This window comes from Acomys russatus, chromosome 32 (assembly GCF_903995435.1).
Source record: "Acomys russatus chromosome 32, mAcoRus1.1, whole genome shotgun sequence".
Taxonomy (NCBI): Eukaryota; Metazoa; Chordata; class Mammalia; order Rodentia; family Muridae; genus Acomys; species Acomys russatus.
In genome coordinates, this window is record NC_067168.1 from 32,544,816 (window position 1) to 32,562,023 (window position 17,208).

A 17,208-nucleotide genomic window follows, 5' to 3' on the forward strand; every position below is an offset into this window, starting at 1 on the left:
AAGTTGGGGGGGGGGGGGGGGAGAGGCGGTAGGTGGGAGGGGGGATTGAAACCAGAGAACAGTCTAGACGCCCCTGAGTCTGAGGCTTTCATCTTAGGAAAGAAACTAAAGACGGAAGAAGTTCAAGATCACTTTTTTAAAAACGTTCCTAGCACGCAGCGAGGGGGGGTGGGTACTTGTGTAGGGAAAAGATGTGGTTAAAAAAAAAAAAAAAAAAAAACCAAGAACTCAAGGCTAAAAGGAAGTAAGTAGGGGTTGGCAGTCAGGGCTCCTGTCTCCATGGAAAATGGGAGACCTGTGACTCTGCTCCTTCGTCTACCTACGGGGATTCAACCAAAGCGTCCAAGTGTTCTGAAAGAGCACGTGGTCATCTCTGCATGTGTCAGTCCCCACAAGCAAACTGCATCCAGCTTACCTGGTGGCCGTGCTTTCCCTTTTCTCCCTTGGGGCCTTGGACGGGATTATCAATTCCAGGATCCCCCTGAGAAAACAAAAGGTGGTGTCCCTCAAATGGACAGAAAAAAAAAAAAGAAAAGGAAAAGAGTCAAAAGGAAGAATGGTTTTAAGGGGAAAAGAAGGGCTAGAGAGCCGGCATTGAGGCAGAGTAATTGCATAGCATGTGCTAGGCTCTCGGTTCTGTTTGTTCCACCAGGTGAGAACGGAGACGGAGAAGGGGGAGGAGGGCGGGGTCAAGGAGGACTCTCTCCACTGTCCAGACCTGTTTACTCAATATTCTCAGATGTCCGATCCAATTAAAATCCCAACTCTTTCTACACCCAGATCTTCTCTCTGTAAGATGGTTTGTTTGCCTGGCACATCTCTAGTTTGTCTCAATGCAGACTGAACAGATGCCTCATTAGCCAATACTAGATCAGTCTTAGCTTCTGCACAGCTCTTGCGTCCGCGGAATTAAAGCAGAAGAAACCCCCCACAGCCATCACTCACGGGGTCTCCCCTCAGCCCAGGCTCCCCTCGATGTCCAGGTTGTCCCAGCAGTCCTGTCAAGCCCTTAAATCACAAAGAGAAAAAAAAAGAAAAAAGAAAAGTGAATCACATCATAAAATCACTCCATGCCTAAAAAGAGGGTACTAAGAGGTGAAATGGGTATCAGAGTTTAAGAGCAGCTTAGAAGCTGAAGCTTAACACATTCACAGTTGAAACAACATGGTTGAAAGGTAGAAATTCACATAGATTTTTGGAAACCCGCCCTATGCTGGGCCCTGTGTGAGTGTCAGCACCCTTGACTTCACCTCTCTGGAATTAACCTCTCTGCATAACCTAGGACCCAGGGCTCCCTACCCTCTCAGCCCTTGGTCTTTTCACTGTAGGCATAAGGTTATTGTGCAATTTAAATGCTGATTTCTGTCTCAGTGTTGTGTAAACACTACTCCCCAATTGTTCCCAGGTATGCCGATAAAGCAGCTTACAGCCAATCACTGAGCAGGGGAGAGAATAGGGCTGGACTTCCTGCCAGCCAGGGGAGGAGGAGTCAGAGGAGGAAGCAGGGGATTGAAGCCTAGGGAGAAGTGCAAGAAAGACTAGGAAATGTCCTTGTCGTGTGCTGGAGCATCTTTCCGGTATACTTCAAGGAGTGGGATAGCTGAGTCTTGAGCAAGCCCTATTCCCAATTTTCTGAGAAAGCGCCATATTGATTTCCAAAGTGGCTGTACCAGTTTGCTCTCCCACCAGCAATGAAGGAGTGTTCCCCTTTCTCCACATCCTCACCAGCATGTGCTGTCACTTGTTAAGAATTCTCTGTTCAGCAGCCTTATTTGTAATAGCTAGAATCTAGAAACAACCTAGATGTCCCTCAGTTGAAGAATGGATAAAGAAACTGCGGCACATTTACGCTATGGAATCCTATTCAGCTATTCAAAACAAGGAAATCTTGAAATTTGCAGGCAAATGAATAGAACTAGAAATGATCATTCAGGGTGAGTTAACCCAGATCCAGAAAGATATACATGGTATATACTCACTTATAATTGGATACTAGCCCAACATGGATGTCCTCTGAGAGTCTTTATTCAATGGGAGATTGGGACAGATGCTGGGACTTTCTACTGGGACACTGGGTGAAAGTAGTATGGGAGAATGTGGACATAGAAGGACCCAGAGGGTCTAGGAACCCCTATGTGAAGAACATCAAGGCTGGTGGATCTGAGCCCAGGGGGCCTGCACAAACTGCTATACCAACCAAGGACAATGCATGCAGAAAACCTAGACCCCCTATTCAGATCTAGCCAATGGACAGCACATTCTCCACAGTTGTGTGGAGAGCAGGGACTGACTCTGACATGAACTCTGGTGCCTCCTATTTGACCACTTCCCCTTGACGGGGAGGCCTGGTGGCACTCAGAGGAAGGGGAAGCAGGCTACCAGGATGAGACCTGATAGGCTGTGATCATATGGTCGGGGAGGAGGTTCCCTTCTGTCACAGGTCTAGTGCAGGGAAATAGAGTGAAAGAGAGAGGGAGGGGAGAGGGTGGAACGGGAAGATATAAGTGAGGGGATAACAATCGGATGTAATCTGAATAATAAAATTTAATAATTTTTTTTTAAAAAGAAAGAAAGATTAGGAAGAAGGAGCTAGAAAAGAGGAAAGCTACAAAGTGCAAGTATAGCTGAGATGTTTGCTGGGAGTGACACAAAATAACATAGAGGGTTATGAACAGACAAACTGCTCAAGACCCTGTTATAAAGCCTTATAAGCAAATATAAAAGAATCCCAATTATTTGTTAAGAGAGAAACAAACACAATTATATAAAAATACCTTCAGCATTTTACTTCTCTCTGATGTTCTATAAAGAATACACGGGGTGGGGCGGGGGGGTCCTTTGCTCACCATGCAGCCTGGTATGGTTAACAGTAAGAGCCCATGGGTAGAGGGAGGGGGCATGATCACTGGTGCTCGCCCCAGCACTTAGGAGGGTAAGGCGTGACCTTACAGGGCCATTTTAGGGGTTAAATAAGAGATTAAAACATTCAGCACAGAGCTGGGTACAGGCTCCCTACTGTAGTTTATCACACTTCTTCCTCGGCCCTTTGCAATTCACACATTGTGCTTCCGGAATCATCCCCGTGCCTGTAGCCTCAGTGGTGCCTCCCTTACCCAGAAACAGCCAATAGAATAGCCCCTAATGACTCAGTGGGAAGGAAAACAAGAGTCATTTAAAAATGCATTGACTTGGCCTCAGCTTGGCTCTAAGGACTTTCCTCCCAGCCTCTATGTCTTTCTGGTTCATCTTCAACTCCTGCACAATTGAAGTCCTCATTCCCAACCATGACGTTTCTTTCTTTCTTTCTTTTTTTTTTTTAAGGCAGTCTTTATTGGGCTCACAGCAGGAGTCCGTTGGCCTTGAGGACCTCTGTGAACCTGCTGATTTTGCTCTCCACATTCTTCACTGCCTGTTTCCATAGCCTTGAGAGTTGCTTCTTCTTCCTATAGTGGATCTTGGCCTTTTCCTTCCGTTTCTCTTCCAGAGTGGCTGTCACTGCCTGGTACTTCCACCTCGACCTCATGAGCCAGTCGACCCAGGTAAGCAAACTTTCTGGTAGGCTTCAGCTGCACAACCTTGAGGGCAGCAGGGACCACCATCCGCTTTTTTTTTTTTTATTTTATTTTATTTTTTTTTTTTTTGTCATAGGGTGGAGGGATCCCATCCAACACCTTGAGGCACTCCAGGGCAGCCTGGCCTCCCTTGGTCTTGTTGGGCAGCATGCTTCGCACAGTGCACCAAAATATGCGGCTCGGGGCTCAGACGGAAGTGGTAGGGGCCTCGAGAGGGGTTGGTGTTCATCCACTTTCGGAGAAAGGCCAAATACTTTAACTTGTTTCAGTAGAATTTCCAGAAATGTTGATGCCCTCACAGCACACATGACGCTTCTTAACTCTCCACTTTCCTTGTGACTTTTTCCTGACTGAAATACTCATCCCCTCTCACAGATGTCTGAAAAGAATACCATGCTTTACCTTGGTCCCTGGAATTCTGGGGTCCCCTCTATCCCTCAGTCTGCACTTAAATGCTCCAGGGCCTCAGTACCAATGGTAGCCATCTTGGCCTCTTGATGATTTGTCCTTTACACTTCATCACATCCTCATTTCATCAAAAAAGCCCTCCTAGATGTGTTGGCCAGTCCCGCCCTTCATTTCTCTGTGTATTTACTTCAGTGGTGATCTTTTTTTTGTTTGTTTTTGTTTTGTTTTTTAGGGGTTTGTTTTTTGTTTTTGATTGGTTTTTTTCAAAACATGGTCTCTCTGTGTAGCCTTGGCTGTCCTGGACTCACTTTGTAGACCAGGCTGGCCTCGAACTCACAGAGATTTGCCTACCTCTGCCCTGTAGAGTGCTGGCATTATAGGTGTGCGTCACCCACACCTGGCTCAGTGATAATATTATATCTACTTTCACAATCTTGGCCAGTGTCTGTGTCTCCCCAGGAAAGCTAGTCCTGAAATGCAGAGCCACATCTGGTTTACTCCCCACTCTAAATTATGGCTGGACTCCAATAGATGCTCAGTTGCTACTGATGATTGGCCAAGTGGAGGAAAGGCCCTGTTTCCCCCAACTGTGTTCCGGTAATTCTTTATTTACACCATTTGACATCCTTTACCATGGCGTATTTTATACTAAAGTCCTTGTGTAAACTTTATTTCCTGTACAGGTTATTAACCCTTTGTTGGCCATATCCATGACTTATTTCTCTTTGAACCATTCCCTGTGGATAGTAAAGTACCCCCATGAGTAGGAAGCTCCTGATGAGTATTTACTGAATTTAGCTCAATTTTAACTGAAATGTAAAGCTTTTTGTGTTATGGAAGCATGGTATCCCCCACTGTCTCCAAACTCTGAACCACGAAGTTCTGGTTTTCAGTTGGACTTTCTCGCTGCAAAGTAAACCTTAATAAAGAGATGTGCCTTTTGAGTCTCTCCCTTTTGTTTCACTTGTCAGGAAGCTGGTCCACACCACTGTTGATGCATAATAAAAAGCACCACTTTAATTCCATGCAGAGTACAAACCATGACAAGCAAATAAATTTAACCTCCTATGTAAACCTAGCAATCAATAGATACTAACTCTAAGTCTATTGAGATGGCTCTTCCAGCCAAGTTGGAGTCTACGCTCAATTAGTAATGTCTGCCATGGGCACAGAATGGGAGAGGTGAAGTACATGCAACAGGTAACTCCCTTCCCCTATAGAAAACTAAAACTAGGATAGAAAACAGTAAGTTATCACTATCAAAGATGTAGAGAAGAGGGAGATCCCTACAAACTGGCATGCTGTAACATTGTATAGCAACTACTCCTAAGTAAAACATTTTATCCTGGAGGAAGGCTATCAGGGACTCAGGAAATAAGCAACTCACAAGTCTCAGGAAGTTCCTGAAATATCTTAAAACTCCCAAGGCCTCTCCAAGGGAGAGGAGCTACTCTGACCAGCCAGACTGTTTGAGGTGACTCTGTAGCCTGACCTGTCCAGCTATCTACAAGTCTTGCATGGAGTTCCAGGGTTGCAGCTTCTGTGTGTCATCACCCATGCTGTGGGGAGGGCTTCCTGGTGACACAGCTTCTTAGGAGTCATGCATACCAGTAACCCTTCCCCCACCAGACATTTGTAAGTAACCCGAGGGAGCTCATCGTTTCACCAAGCTGGACTTTGGAAGAATCATTACTTTGCCCTGTCCTTGGTTTGCTATCTGGGGTGAGGAGGCACCGGTTAATATCTCCCCAGGAGAAGCCTCACATAACTCCAAGGAAACTACCATGAGAAAGAAGGAAAGAAAACTAGGAAATTAAAAGTCATGTTCAGATGAGCACTGAAGATGGAATCATGGTAAAGGCACGGGGAAAGACAAGGTGACGACAACATGAACAAAGACACAGGGGCAGATAAGCATGGGGAATGTTCTAGAGGCAGAGGGGTGGTATAGTTTGGCTGGGAAGGAGGCTGAAGGGTCCTGGTGGGAGATCACATCATCAGTGACAAGGGACCCGTGATGAGCTCACTGTACAAAGCACAAGGGTCCTACATTCACGCGTCTCCTTTTACTATCTACCCTTCAGATCCCGAGGAAAGCTCTCAAAGGTTCACCTGCTATGACCTCCCTGATTGAAACCAGACAGTGGGGTGGAGAAATGAGCATGTGAATGAACCAGGGTAAACTGTACACGGTCCACAAGAGCGTAACGCCAACACCCGCCTTTCACACTCAGGCTCAAATAAACCCGCCAGATGATTGCTTCCCCACAGCTTAAACTGCTGTGTCTGTTTATGCATTAGACAGATGAGAGGGGCTGGAGAGATGGCTCAGAGGTTAAGAGCACTGCCTGCTCTTCCAGAGCTCCTGAGTTCAATTCCCAGCATCTGCCTGGTGGCTCACAACCGTCTATAACGTGATCTGATGCCCTTTTCTGGCCTTCAGGCAAACAAGCAAGCAGAGCATTGTACACATAAGTAAATAAATAAATAAGTCTTTAAGGGAAAAAAAAAGCTGGGTTGGGTGGGTCACACCACTCAGGGAGGCAGAAGCAGGCAAATCTCTGTGAGTTCGAGGCCAGCCTGGTCTAAAAAGCTCAGCCAGGACAGCCAAGGCTACACACACACACACACACACACACACACACAAAGCTTGTCTCAAAAAAAGAAAGAGAGAGAGAGACTCATACTTTACCCTGTTGCCTCTGCTTCCCTTCTCTCCAGATGACCCTGTGGCTCCACAATTACCCTAGGAAAAGCAAATATACAAGGGATCTTTATACTCTCAGTCACTCCAGAAGCTCTTTTCACGTAGTTTTACATTGTAGCCAAGAGTGGGAAGGAGCTTTAGCGCTTTTGACAGTAGGACAGCTCAGGGCTCGAAGTAACTCTCACACCAAAAGCAGTTTCAAATACCAGACAAATTAAAACCAAGTCTTAGGTGCATTAATAAGATGATGAATTAAAAGGAAATTCTTAGGGTTCTCAGTGAAGAAACAGTAGGACACAGGTAGAATTTTAAGAGAATTAAATAGAACTTCTTGAATTGAAAAATGTAAGTAAATTTAAAATTCAACTGGTGTGTTAATTAGCAGAGTAAACAGAAGCAAGTGAAGTTTAAAAAAAAAAAAAAAGCAAATTAGAAACCAAAGTTTAAGCTGGGTGGTGGTGGTAGTGCACACCATTAATTCCAGCACTCAGGAGGCAGAGGCAAGCAGATCTCTGGGAGTTCGAGGCCAGCCTGGTCTACAGAGCAAGTTCCAGGACAGCCAAGGCTACACAGAGAAAGAAGAAGGAGGAGGAGGAGGAGACCCCAAAACTTGAGAGTGTAAATATCTGTGTTTTCTCGATGGTCTTAGGCAACCCCTGAAAAAGGGTTGGTTAACCCCAAAGGAGTTGTGACCCACAGGCTGAGAACCACTGAAGTACAGGCACCAGATGCTATGTGTTGTGTCTTGAATGTACCCCCATCCCTCAAGGTCTACCTGCTGAATCTTCGTCCCAGTGTGCTAGTGCTAGGAGATGCCGTGGACATTTAGGAGTCCTTGAAGAGAACCCTGGGACCCCACTCCTTTCTTCTTTTTCTCCTTCTCCCTGTCCTTGAAGTAAGTAGATTTTTCTACCACATGTTCCCCACCATTGTCTTCAGTGACTTTCCCATCAAGGTATTAAGAGAAATTGGTCTACCCAAGCAATTTGGACTTGAATCTTAAAATCATGAGCAAAAATAAGCCTTTTCTCTTTATATGCAAATTACATTGGGTATTTCATTACGTGATAGGAAGCTGAAGAACTCAATACCAAAGCTAAAATTTTCAATAGGGCAATTTTCTAAGGATTTTCTAAGATCTGTAGACAGTGTAAATAGATCCAACAGCTTAACAAGTTCCAAGCAGAATAAATAGAATGAAACCTATACCCGGATACATCACACTGAAACTGTCTAAACTAACAGCAATGGGGATCTTTGTGCAACCTGATATATACTTTTGAAATGCTACTTGCCAAGAAATAATTATTTTGACAGATAGCTTCTTAGTGGTAATAATGAAAGATCTAAGGCAAAAGAAGCCAGAAACTAAGAAATGGCATTTTCAAGGTGCTGAGAAGGGATAACTCCCAAAACAGAACTGTTTACTCTGTGAGCTGTCTTTTGCAGAAAAAGAAAACATAAAACAAAGAGATTGCAGAGAAACAAAAGCCAAGGGAATTTACAATGAGCCTGGCCCCCCTGAATGGAAAGTCTGCAAGTTGTTTCTTGTGGATTGTTTGTTTGTTTGTTTGTTTGTTTGTTTGTTTGTTTAAAAGTATCAACTATTAAAAGGAAACTATCTGTGATGCTAATAAATATGGGAGTAAAGCTAAGAGAAAGTCAGCTATATAAAACAATATTAACAACAAAGCCTGGGGCTGGAGAGATGGCTCAGTGGTTAAGGGCACTTGCTGCTCTTCCACAGGACCCAGATGGTGGCTTGCAACAGCCTGTTCCTCTAGCCACTACCAGGAATGTAACACCCTCTTCTGGCCTCCGCCAGCACCTTCACACATGTTCACACATACACACCAATATAAATCTTTTTTTTTTTTTTTTTTTTTTTTTTTTTTAGTGTCCAACTGCTGGAACTTAACAAAATATAAGATGGAAAAACTGCAGGACCATAATAGGCAGGCTGGGAGGGGGTGGCTAAAGTTAAGGATCCTTGCATGTGAATGAGGACAAACAGATGAGTTAAAACCCTGTCGAAGGTGCACGGTAAAATGACTAATCAGGAAAAGTCGTCCTCATCGTAACAGTATATACGTCAGGCTAACATGAGAGTGGATGAGAGGACTATTTGTGGTGAAAAGGGGAAGCAAGGGGGGAGAGGGGAGAGAAAGTGGGAGAGGGAAGTGGATAAGAACGAAAAATACCAGCAAATATGTATCAATATGCCATCATTTTTACATACTAGCTGAAATCTTTATAAGATATACTCTGAGTGAGCTCTGTGAAACAAAAGATTATTTTTCATCCCAAGGCTCAGGGAACACTGTGAAAGAGGAGGCAGGTGGAATGTGACAGGCACCATATGTGCTATATGAAGCTGTCTGCTGCACCGCGCCAACGCGGCTACTGCACAGCGGCAACGCGGCTATGTGCACGAGACGGGTCTCATCAACTTCCCCTCACGGATGGAGAGACCACAGCCTCCCCCGGGAAGCTCTAGGGCTAACGGTTGCTGTGAGGTGGGATCATAGTCCTTAGTGTTGTAGCCGCTGGGACGCTGCCCTTGCTTGAATGAAGAGCCTGACTCATGTTTATGCAAGCAAGCCTCACCCAAAGGCCACAGACAAAAAGACGTGAAAAGAGGAAGGGGACTTGGAAAGAAGCGGGGTTCTGTGGAATGGGGGAGATAAGGGAAGATAATGAGGATGTACGATCAGAGTACAGTGTGTGTGTGCGTGTGTGTGTGTGTGTGTGTGTGTGTGTGTGTGTGTGTGTGGTGTGGTGTGCATGTGATGAAATTACAAAAGGTTTTTAAGAATTGAAAGTTGTTCTTCAGCCCAGTCTGGCAATGAAAAATATAAAGTTTTCAAATTAAGAAATCACTCTTGCAAAGTTATATAGAATTATTTATAATATTGACATGAGATATTTCTCAGAAATGAGAGGGAAGCCAGGCATGGTGGCGCACATCTTTAATCTCAGCACTCAGGAGACAGAGGCAGGCGGATCGCTGTGAGTTCAAGGCCAGCCTGGTCTACGAAGCAAGTCCAGGACAGCCAAGGCTACACAGAGAGACCCTGTCTCAAAAAAAAAAAAAAAAAGTGAGAGGGAAAGTTTGATGAAATGAAGGTGGTTAGTGAAAAGATAAGGCACCAGATGTGGTTAATCTCACACTCCGGAGGCACATCTGGGGGAGCTCTGAGTTGATGGCCAGCTTGGTCTACAGAGTGAGTTCCAGGCCAGTCAGGACTACACAGGGAGACTCCTGTCTCAAAAGATAGATAGATAGATAGATAGATAGATAGATAGATAGATGGATGGATAGATGGATGGATGGATGGATGGATGGATGGATGGATAGATAGATAGATAGATAGATAGATAGATAGATAGATGAGTGAATGAATGGATGGATGCGGAGACAGCAAGATCGCTTAGAAGGTAAAGGCACTCATTGCCTGCTTTCAAGCCTGGTTATCTGAATTCACCCACAAGGTGAAAGGAGAGAACAAATTCCTATAACCTGACCTCTGACATGTGTACAGTCTCACATACACACACACACACACACACACACACACACACACACACACACACACCACAAATAAATAATCCCATAGCAAAGGGCGGAAAATATAAAGCAAGGTAGTTCCATACCTGTTCTCCATCCAAGCCGGGAGCGCCTTCCTCACCAGAGCTGCCCTGTGGAGAGGAAAGGCAGAAGAGAGAAGCTGGGGTGGGAGTGGGTGGGGCTTCTTACAAGTTCACTTCCCTGCTACTATTTCTTTTTCAGCTGACAGAAGAGTACAGAGCATCTGAAACAATGTGGCCTCCACACCCACTTTAAAAAGTATCTATTTGGTCTTCCAAAAGCCTTTCCTATTGCTTTTCCAGACAGTTCCAGGCAGAAGAAGAGTCAGGGGACATAGACGGGAGAGAAGGAGGAAGAGGAAGACATGTAAAAAATGGGAGGAGGGAGGCACACATGTGCGGCAAGAAAAGATAACAAAGACTCTTGTGACTTGGCATTGAAGATGAGCAAGCTTTCTGCCCAACTGGATGAAACGTTCCCACTGGCTGTCACATTCGAAAAATGGCCCTTGTAGCTGGTGTTGGCCATCCCAGAAACCAGGAGTCTGAAGCAGGAAGACCCAGCACTCAGTCAGCCTGAGCTACATAGTGAGAGCCTGTCTTAAAACATAAATAAAATACACGTGCGCATGCACGCACACAAGCACACACATACACACACGCGTGTGCGCGCGCACACACAGCATCTTTTGAAGAAAAACAGTCAGAATTTTGTAAGCCAAATGAAAGCCACTTCATACCTATGAAAAAGTGGGTTTAATCCCTACTGTCTGCCCAAGAAAATCAAACTTAAAGGAATTCTTTTTAAGCCCAAGTAAAATTGAATTAGCACACAATAATAAGCACATCGAGATCTTGAGTTGGAGTTCATGTGACACGTTTGCCACAGGCCGCAGGAACTTCTAGAACACATGAGTAAGATCAGCTCCTGAGTTCTTGTCTGTTTTATTGTTTTGTAAATGCCCCCCCATGGTAATGAGGGAAACATAGAGACCATATAATGTATATTTCTAGAGCAAATCAATGAGCAAATAGAGACTTTGACTCCAAATGTGGATTCAAAGTTATTTATTGTGACACCTCATTTTATCACCATACCCCCATATGTTACATTCTGACCTTACTCCCTCCACCACACTGTGAACTCAGGGCCAACTCTTTTTAGAGTACCATGTGATAGATATGGTAGTTCAATTAATTATTATCAAGTTATCCAGGCTTAAAAATAGCAATATATGTCACAATCTTTGAGCTTAAATATCCATCTTCCAAACAGTCACCTATCCACCAGGCAAGGTCTACTTCCTTGTCTAAGAATTTGGTTTTTCACTCGAGCCAGAAAACAGTCATAAATTCAGGACTGTGTCTCCCAATGGTGCTGCCACCCAGGGCAAGAAAAGGGAAGATAGTCCTACCTTCTCTCCTGAAAATCCTCTTGCTCCCTGGAGTTATGAAGAAACAAAAATAATTAAGATGTGTAATAGACCCAAAAGAGTGAGGCTACTATGTCAAAAGGAAAGAAAAAAAAACTACATCAACAACCCTGCATGTCTGTACTTATTACATCAAAATTCACAATATCCAAGCCAGGAAATCAACCTGGGTATCCATCATTGGAAGAATGGTTTTAGTTTTGTTTTGTTTTGTTTTGTTTTGTTTTGTTAATGTGATATAGATACACATTGAGATGTTACTCAACTGTTTAAAAAAGAAAGAAAAAAAAAAGAAAGAAACATTCTATCATTTGGAAGTGTAAGGCACTGTGTTAAATGAAATAAGCTAGTCACAAAAAGAGTAGTAATACATTTACAGAAGTCTTTTAAAAGTGAAAATGAAAAGTCAACCCAAATGTAGAATATTGGTCACTAGAGGTTGGGGAGGCGATGAGACAGAGCAGAAAGCACAGGCTTAGGGTGGGGCTCAGGTTCTACTGGTGTCTCCTATGCGCAGCTACTGAAATAAGACTTCATTCTCAGACACAGTTCGTATATATTAATCAAAACCAAGACAAAAAGAGCTGAAGACTAGATATGTAGCTCACTGGCAGAGTGCTTGCTTGGCTCATGTGAAACCTTAGGTGTAATTCCACATACTGGAGGGGGAGGGGTGGATTGGACTTGTTGAGATTTTTTAAACCCTTGACTCACAAAGTCACTTGAAGAAAACCTGTGCCTGGTGAAAATGGCGCCCTGAAACCCTTGCAAAGCAGTGGTACAGGGAGTAGTGGCCTGCCACTTATATTTATAAGGATCATGGTTTGTTTTTTGTTTTTTTTTTTTCAGACAAAGCTGAAGATACACTGGGTCTCAAGCACGCACAGGTTTCTAGGAACAACAGGACAAAGTCACTGAAAGAACACCTTGGTGGCACATGGGGGACACAATCAGTGTGGTTGGAAAAGCTCTCCTTGGACTTTTACATTGTAGATATTTCTTCTGAACATATTGAAGGAGATCCTTGGAGCCATTTAATGCAGCCATTTAAAGGGGGGCCGTTCTGCTCCTCTCCCTCTTAGATGTTAAATTTGGGGTTCTTAAGCCTACCTGGCAACCGTCTGCATGCTCAACTCTTGTCTTAAGTATCTTTTTTTTTTCCCCCGGGACCAGAGCCTGCTCTCCCCAAATGCAGGATAGGCTAAAGTACTAGGGAATGGATGCCTCTGAGAACCGGGCCCCAACTCTTCCTGGTGGGATTTTGAGTGGAACCACCCCCTGCCCCCTCCCATCTGGGTGGGCAGGGCTCAGGTTCATGTTCAAAACTGACCACCAGAGCTCTTCGGCACGGACCTGCTCTACCCACAGGCAGGATCTGGTAGTTGTCTTTTTAGGTCTCCTTCCCCTCTGTCTGACATCATTACTTATTAGCTCCTGGGTCTCTTGGGGTCACCTCCCTGCAAACTCCTTGCAGGTTTCTCTTCTGGGCAACCCTTCTTAGGAGCTAAACTTCCACAGTGGTGGCGAGGGATCGTGATGTTTCTCCACCTCAAGGAGTGAAGTCATGAAAGGCCAAAGAGTCTCAAAGTTCCCGGTCACACTCACCTTGGGTCCTCTTACACCTGGACATCCCTCTTCACCTCGCAGTCCAGGAAGCCCCTGGGGACCTCTCTGTCCCTGTGACGAAACACACAGGAAGATACTCAAGCTACTGTCTCCATACCCACCAAAGCACTTCAAACCAGCAGCAATGCCCACCAAAGGGACTGGAACAGATCGCCCTACAGTTTCACACCTTCAAACGCCTGACCAGACACGACTGACAAAGTCACCAGATTATAAATTCATCCACTTGCCAAGCTGAGACCACATCCTCCCCCGCCACAAAAGAAACCAATTGACATGCTTAGCCCTGAAAAACTTGAGAATTCAAACCTCAGGTTTGTCTCAACATTCCCTTCAGACAGCTCAAACTGTGGTCTCACAGAGAATGAACCATTGTTTAACATTTGGTTGTCAGTGACATCCTTCCTGTCCCTAAGGTCCCTATTTGTCACCTCCTTACCTCAGCAACTTTTTTTTGTTGTTGTTGAGATCACCTAATCGTTCCCTTATTATCCTTCTAGTGTTTGAGGAAATCAACTTTGCATGCATCTTACTTAGGTGTGGAGTGGGTTTATATGAGCTCTAGGGATCCCAACCCACGCCCTCATGACTGCACGGCAAGTGTTTTGCCCACTGGGCCATCCCTCCAGCCACAGAACGTTATCTTACCACTGAGTCGGAGGGTGCGCTTGGGAGAGGAAAGACCAGTTGCTTAAAGAGATATCTGGACGAATAAATTGCTCGTCCCTAGACATGTGCCACTTGAACCAACAATTATCACACCTCTAATAGCATCCCATCTACAAAGACAGTTCTGGCATCGATCAGGAAAACCTGAACATTTTTAGAAAAAAAACTATTATTAAGAGCTATTCAGAGAACAACGCACAGTGAAGTCATCCTCTCCTGTAATAAATTACATTAAACATGAAAGGTTGGAGGGATGACTCTCCTTGAGCAGAAGAAGCTGATGAGCTGAGTCCCCAGCACCCATGTAAAAAGCCAATGCTGTGGTAATGAATAGCTAATCCCAGTACCCCGGCAGCAAGACAGGAGGCAGAGGTAGAATTGTCTGGAGGCTTCCAAGCCACTTGGCCAAAGTATTCATGCACGAACAATGGAGATCCTGCCTCCACAAGATAGAAGAAGAGAACCCAGTTCTGAAATGACCTCCATGCGATCGATACACATATACACACACACATACACACATATGCATGAATACACACACACACACACGTATACACATATACATGACCACATACACACACGCACACACATACACACACTTTGAAGGAAATACTACTGGTGAGCACTGTTCTATCAAACGCAGTAGTCCCAGCCACAGTGGTAACTAAGCTCTCAAAAGGTGTCTACTCCAAAGAGAAATGCACTGTACATAAAAACAGCAGATGTGGAAGACAACATATTTTTAAGCTAGATATCTTGTTGATCTATATGTTATATATTCTGAATTATGTTGAACTGTTTAAGGATATTGAGTGAAAGTAATATATTATTAAAATAGGCTCCATTCATTTCATCTCATCTTCTTTATATTGCTACAATAAAACTTAAAATTACAAGTGCCCCTTATATTATATTTCTAACTCTGTCATAAAAGTCTATAAAAATGTCTTGGCTATTATGACTTTAGAAAAACTGAGATGGAGAATAAAACTATTTCCCTAGCCAGACAAGGCCTGAGCCATCCTAGTCATCTGAAATCCAAGGGCCGTAAATGAGCTGTGGGGACTTTCCACACATCTGACGTGGGTCCCGCTCTTCGGCCCATCCCACACGTATAATAAAAATAGCATTGAAAGGATATTTTAAACATCGTCAAAAATTAGAAAGAATAATTTTGTTATTCCTAAGTGAAACAGCAAGAACTCACATTTGTGATCAGTAAGACTATGCTTAACGTAGAAGCGGAAGAGGGAGGTGGTGAAATTGGGGTGAGGGAGCACGAGGGAGGAGCACTGAGCAATTCTCCCAAAATTGCAAAGTAGATTGGTTTACACAAGTCCTGGCAGCTACATGCTTCCTTTAATGTCTGCCTATCTTCTACACTCAGACAGTTTAGATGTTCAGAGTAACAGGCGGTGGGGCAGGATGGGTTGCTCAGCAGTTAAGAGCACTGGCTGCTCTTCCAGAGGATCCAGGTTTAGGTCCCAACCCCCATATGGCAGCTCACAAATGTCTGTAAGTCCAGCTCCAGGGAACCTAACACCCTTTTCTGGCTTCTGTGAGCACCAGGCACATACACAGCATAGAGGAAACACCTGCTGGCAAAACACTAATACAAATAAAATAATTTTTTTTAAAAACTGGTGGAACAGAAAAAATATCTACGCTTGTATGTAAAGTAGGTACTTTTCCCAAGTACACACCAGTGTTATTTTCTATTTTGAGCTCTCAATCTTGCCCAAGTGCGAGGCGGAGGGGAGAGCTACGTGGTACTAGAGCAAGCGACAGACAGAGGCCAGTATGCAAACCCAGCTGCCTCCTAAAAGCTAAATATGTAAAACACTGTTCTTTTTGTGCTAATGCTTTTTGCTCTGTCAAATATGTTCATTTTTCATAAAGTAATATATCATGCACATTAACCCATTGTGGGGGTTTTGTCATTATGAAATAAGTAAATAAAACTCTCTCAGCTCTAACTTAGAGTAGAGTAGATATCCAAAGCTGAGAGAGGCTGAGAGACAGAGTACTTGTCCATGAACAAGGTCCTAGGTTCAATCTCCAACACCACACACACACACACACACACACACACACACACATACACAAAATATATCAACAAGTCTTTAAGGTCCTTGGTACTTGTTAAGAGCATAAAGACAAAGGATGGGGCACTAGTGAGCCATCGGCAAGAAGGTGTAAACTCGATTTGAAGTGAGTAAGTTGTAGGCTCTAATACACAGCATAGCAGCTACAATTAAGAACACAACATAAGCTGCTTGAAATTCTTGAAGGAGACTGATCCTGAGTGTTCTCACTACACACCAGAAAAAGTGCTGGCTGCCGTGTGGCCAGCCTGCCCATGGCCTCCGTTGTATGATAACTTTCACAACACATGAAACCATCAGAGTGTACATTACACACCTTAGGCAATGCAATTCCATCCGTCAATTAAATCTCAATGAAACAGGAGTGTAGCAAAGAGTAGGACAATGTGTTGAGACCAGAAAGCTTGACAACCAATGGTGTTCCTGCAAATCACCTTTAAAATAGGCTCATGGGACAAAGGACTGTTTTAAAAAATCAGCTGGAAACCATGGAATTCTTACATCTTCCCGGTATCGTTGGGATGGGATGAAAATCCGGCTCCCCTGCCTCACAGTTCCCTCTCCAAGACACATGTTTTCTTCATTAGTAAACAAATGGCCTTATGCAAACCTTCAGTGGTTCGCCATAACTCCAGAACCTTCGCTGCCACCCCCCCCCCAAAAAAAAACTACATGATGGCATTGTACAGTGAGGATGGACTTGGTTTCTCTTCAGCTCATCTTGTTATACCAGTCATAATCATGGGTGGCTTGGTAAGAGTACAGATCTCCTCAGTTAAGCTGATGGTTAACAAGTAGCAGAGGGGATGAGACAGGAAGGGAAAGGGAGGAAGGGGAAAGATGTGTACTCACAGAGTCGCCCTCTTCACCAAGATGGCCAGGAAGCCCGTCCAAACCCCTCTCTCCCTGAGAAAACAAGAAACTGAAATCGGTGACTTCGATTCTAGATTCTTCATTGTTTCTCAAGTCTGTGCAAAATAATGTAAGTGCTATTATGAGACAGCCTGGTCTCACCAGGTCCCCATGTTACTGAACACTCCACTAGCTACTGGAGGAGGTGCACAGAAATGGAGACTCTTGGCCTTCTTTGTTTGTTTGTT

General features: G+C 44.2%; 1 protein-coding gene and 1 pseudogene across 1 annotated transcript in view; both read right to left on the bottom strand.

Moving 5' to 3' along the window:
- Positions 1-17,208, bottom strand: part of LOC127184032 (collagen alpha-4(VI) chain-like) — a 97,345-nt gene that overhangs the window by 49,475 nt on the left and 30,662 nt on the right. Inside the window, exons 12-18 of the mRNA XM_051140247.1 lie at positions 16,961-17,014; positions 13,314-13,385; positions 11,691-11,717; positions 10,342-10,386; positions 6,673-6,726; positions 946-1,008; positions 416-481 (exon numbers count right to left, since the gene is read on the bottom strand). Of these exons, the coding sequence (XP_050996204.1) occupies positions 416-481; positions 946-1,008; positions 6,673-6,726; positions 10,342-10,386; positions 11,691-11,717; positions 13,314-13,385; positions 16,961-17,014 (381 nt within the window). The remainder of the gene's footprint in view (positions 1-415; positions 482-945; positions 1,009-6,672; positions 6,727-10,341; positions 10,387-11,690; positions 11,718-13,313; positions 13,386-16,960; positions 17,015-17,208) is intronic.
- On the bottom strand, positions 3,329-3,816 carry LOC127184033 (60S ribosomal protein L13a-like; annotated as a pseudogene).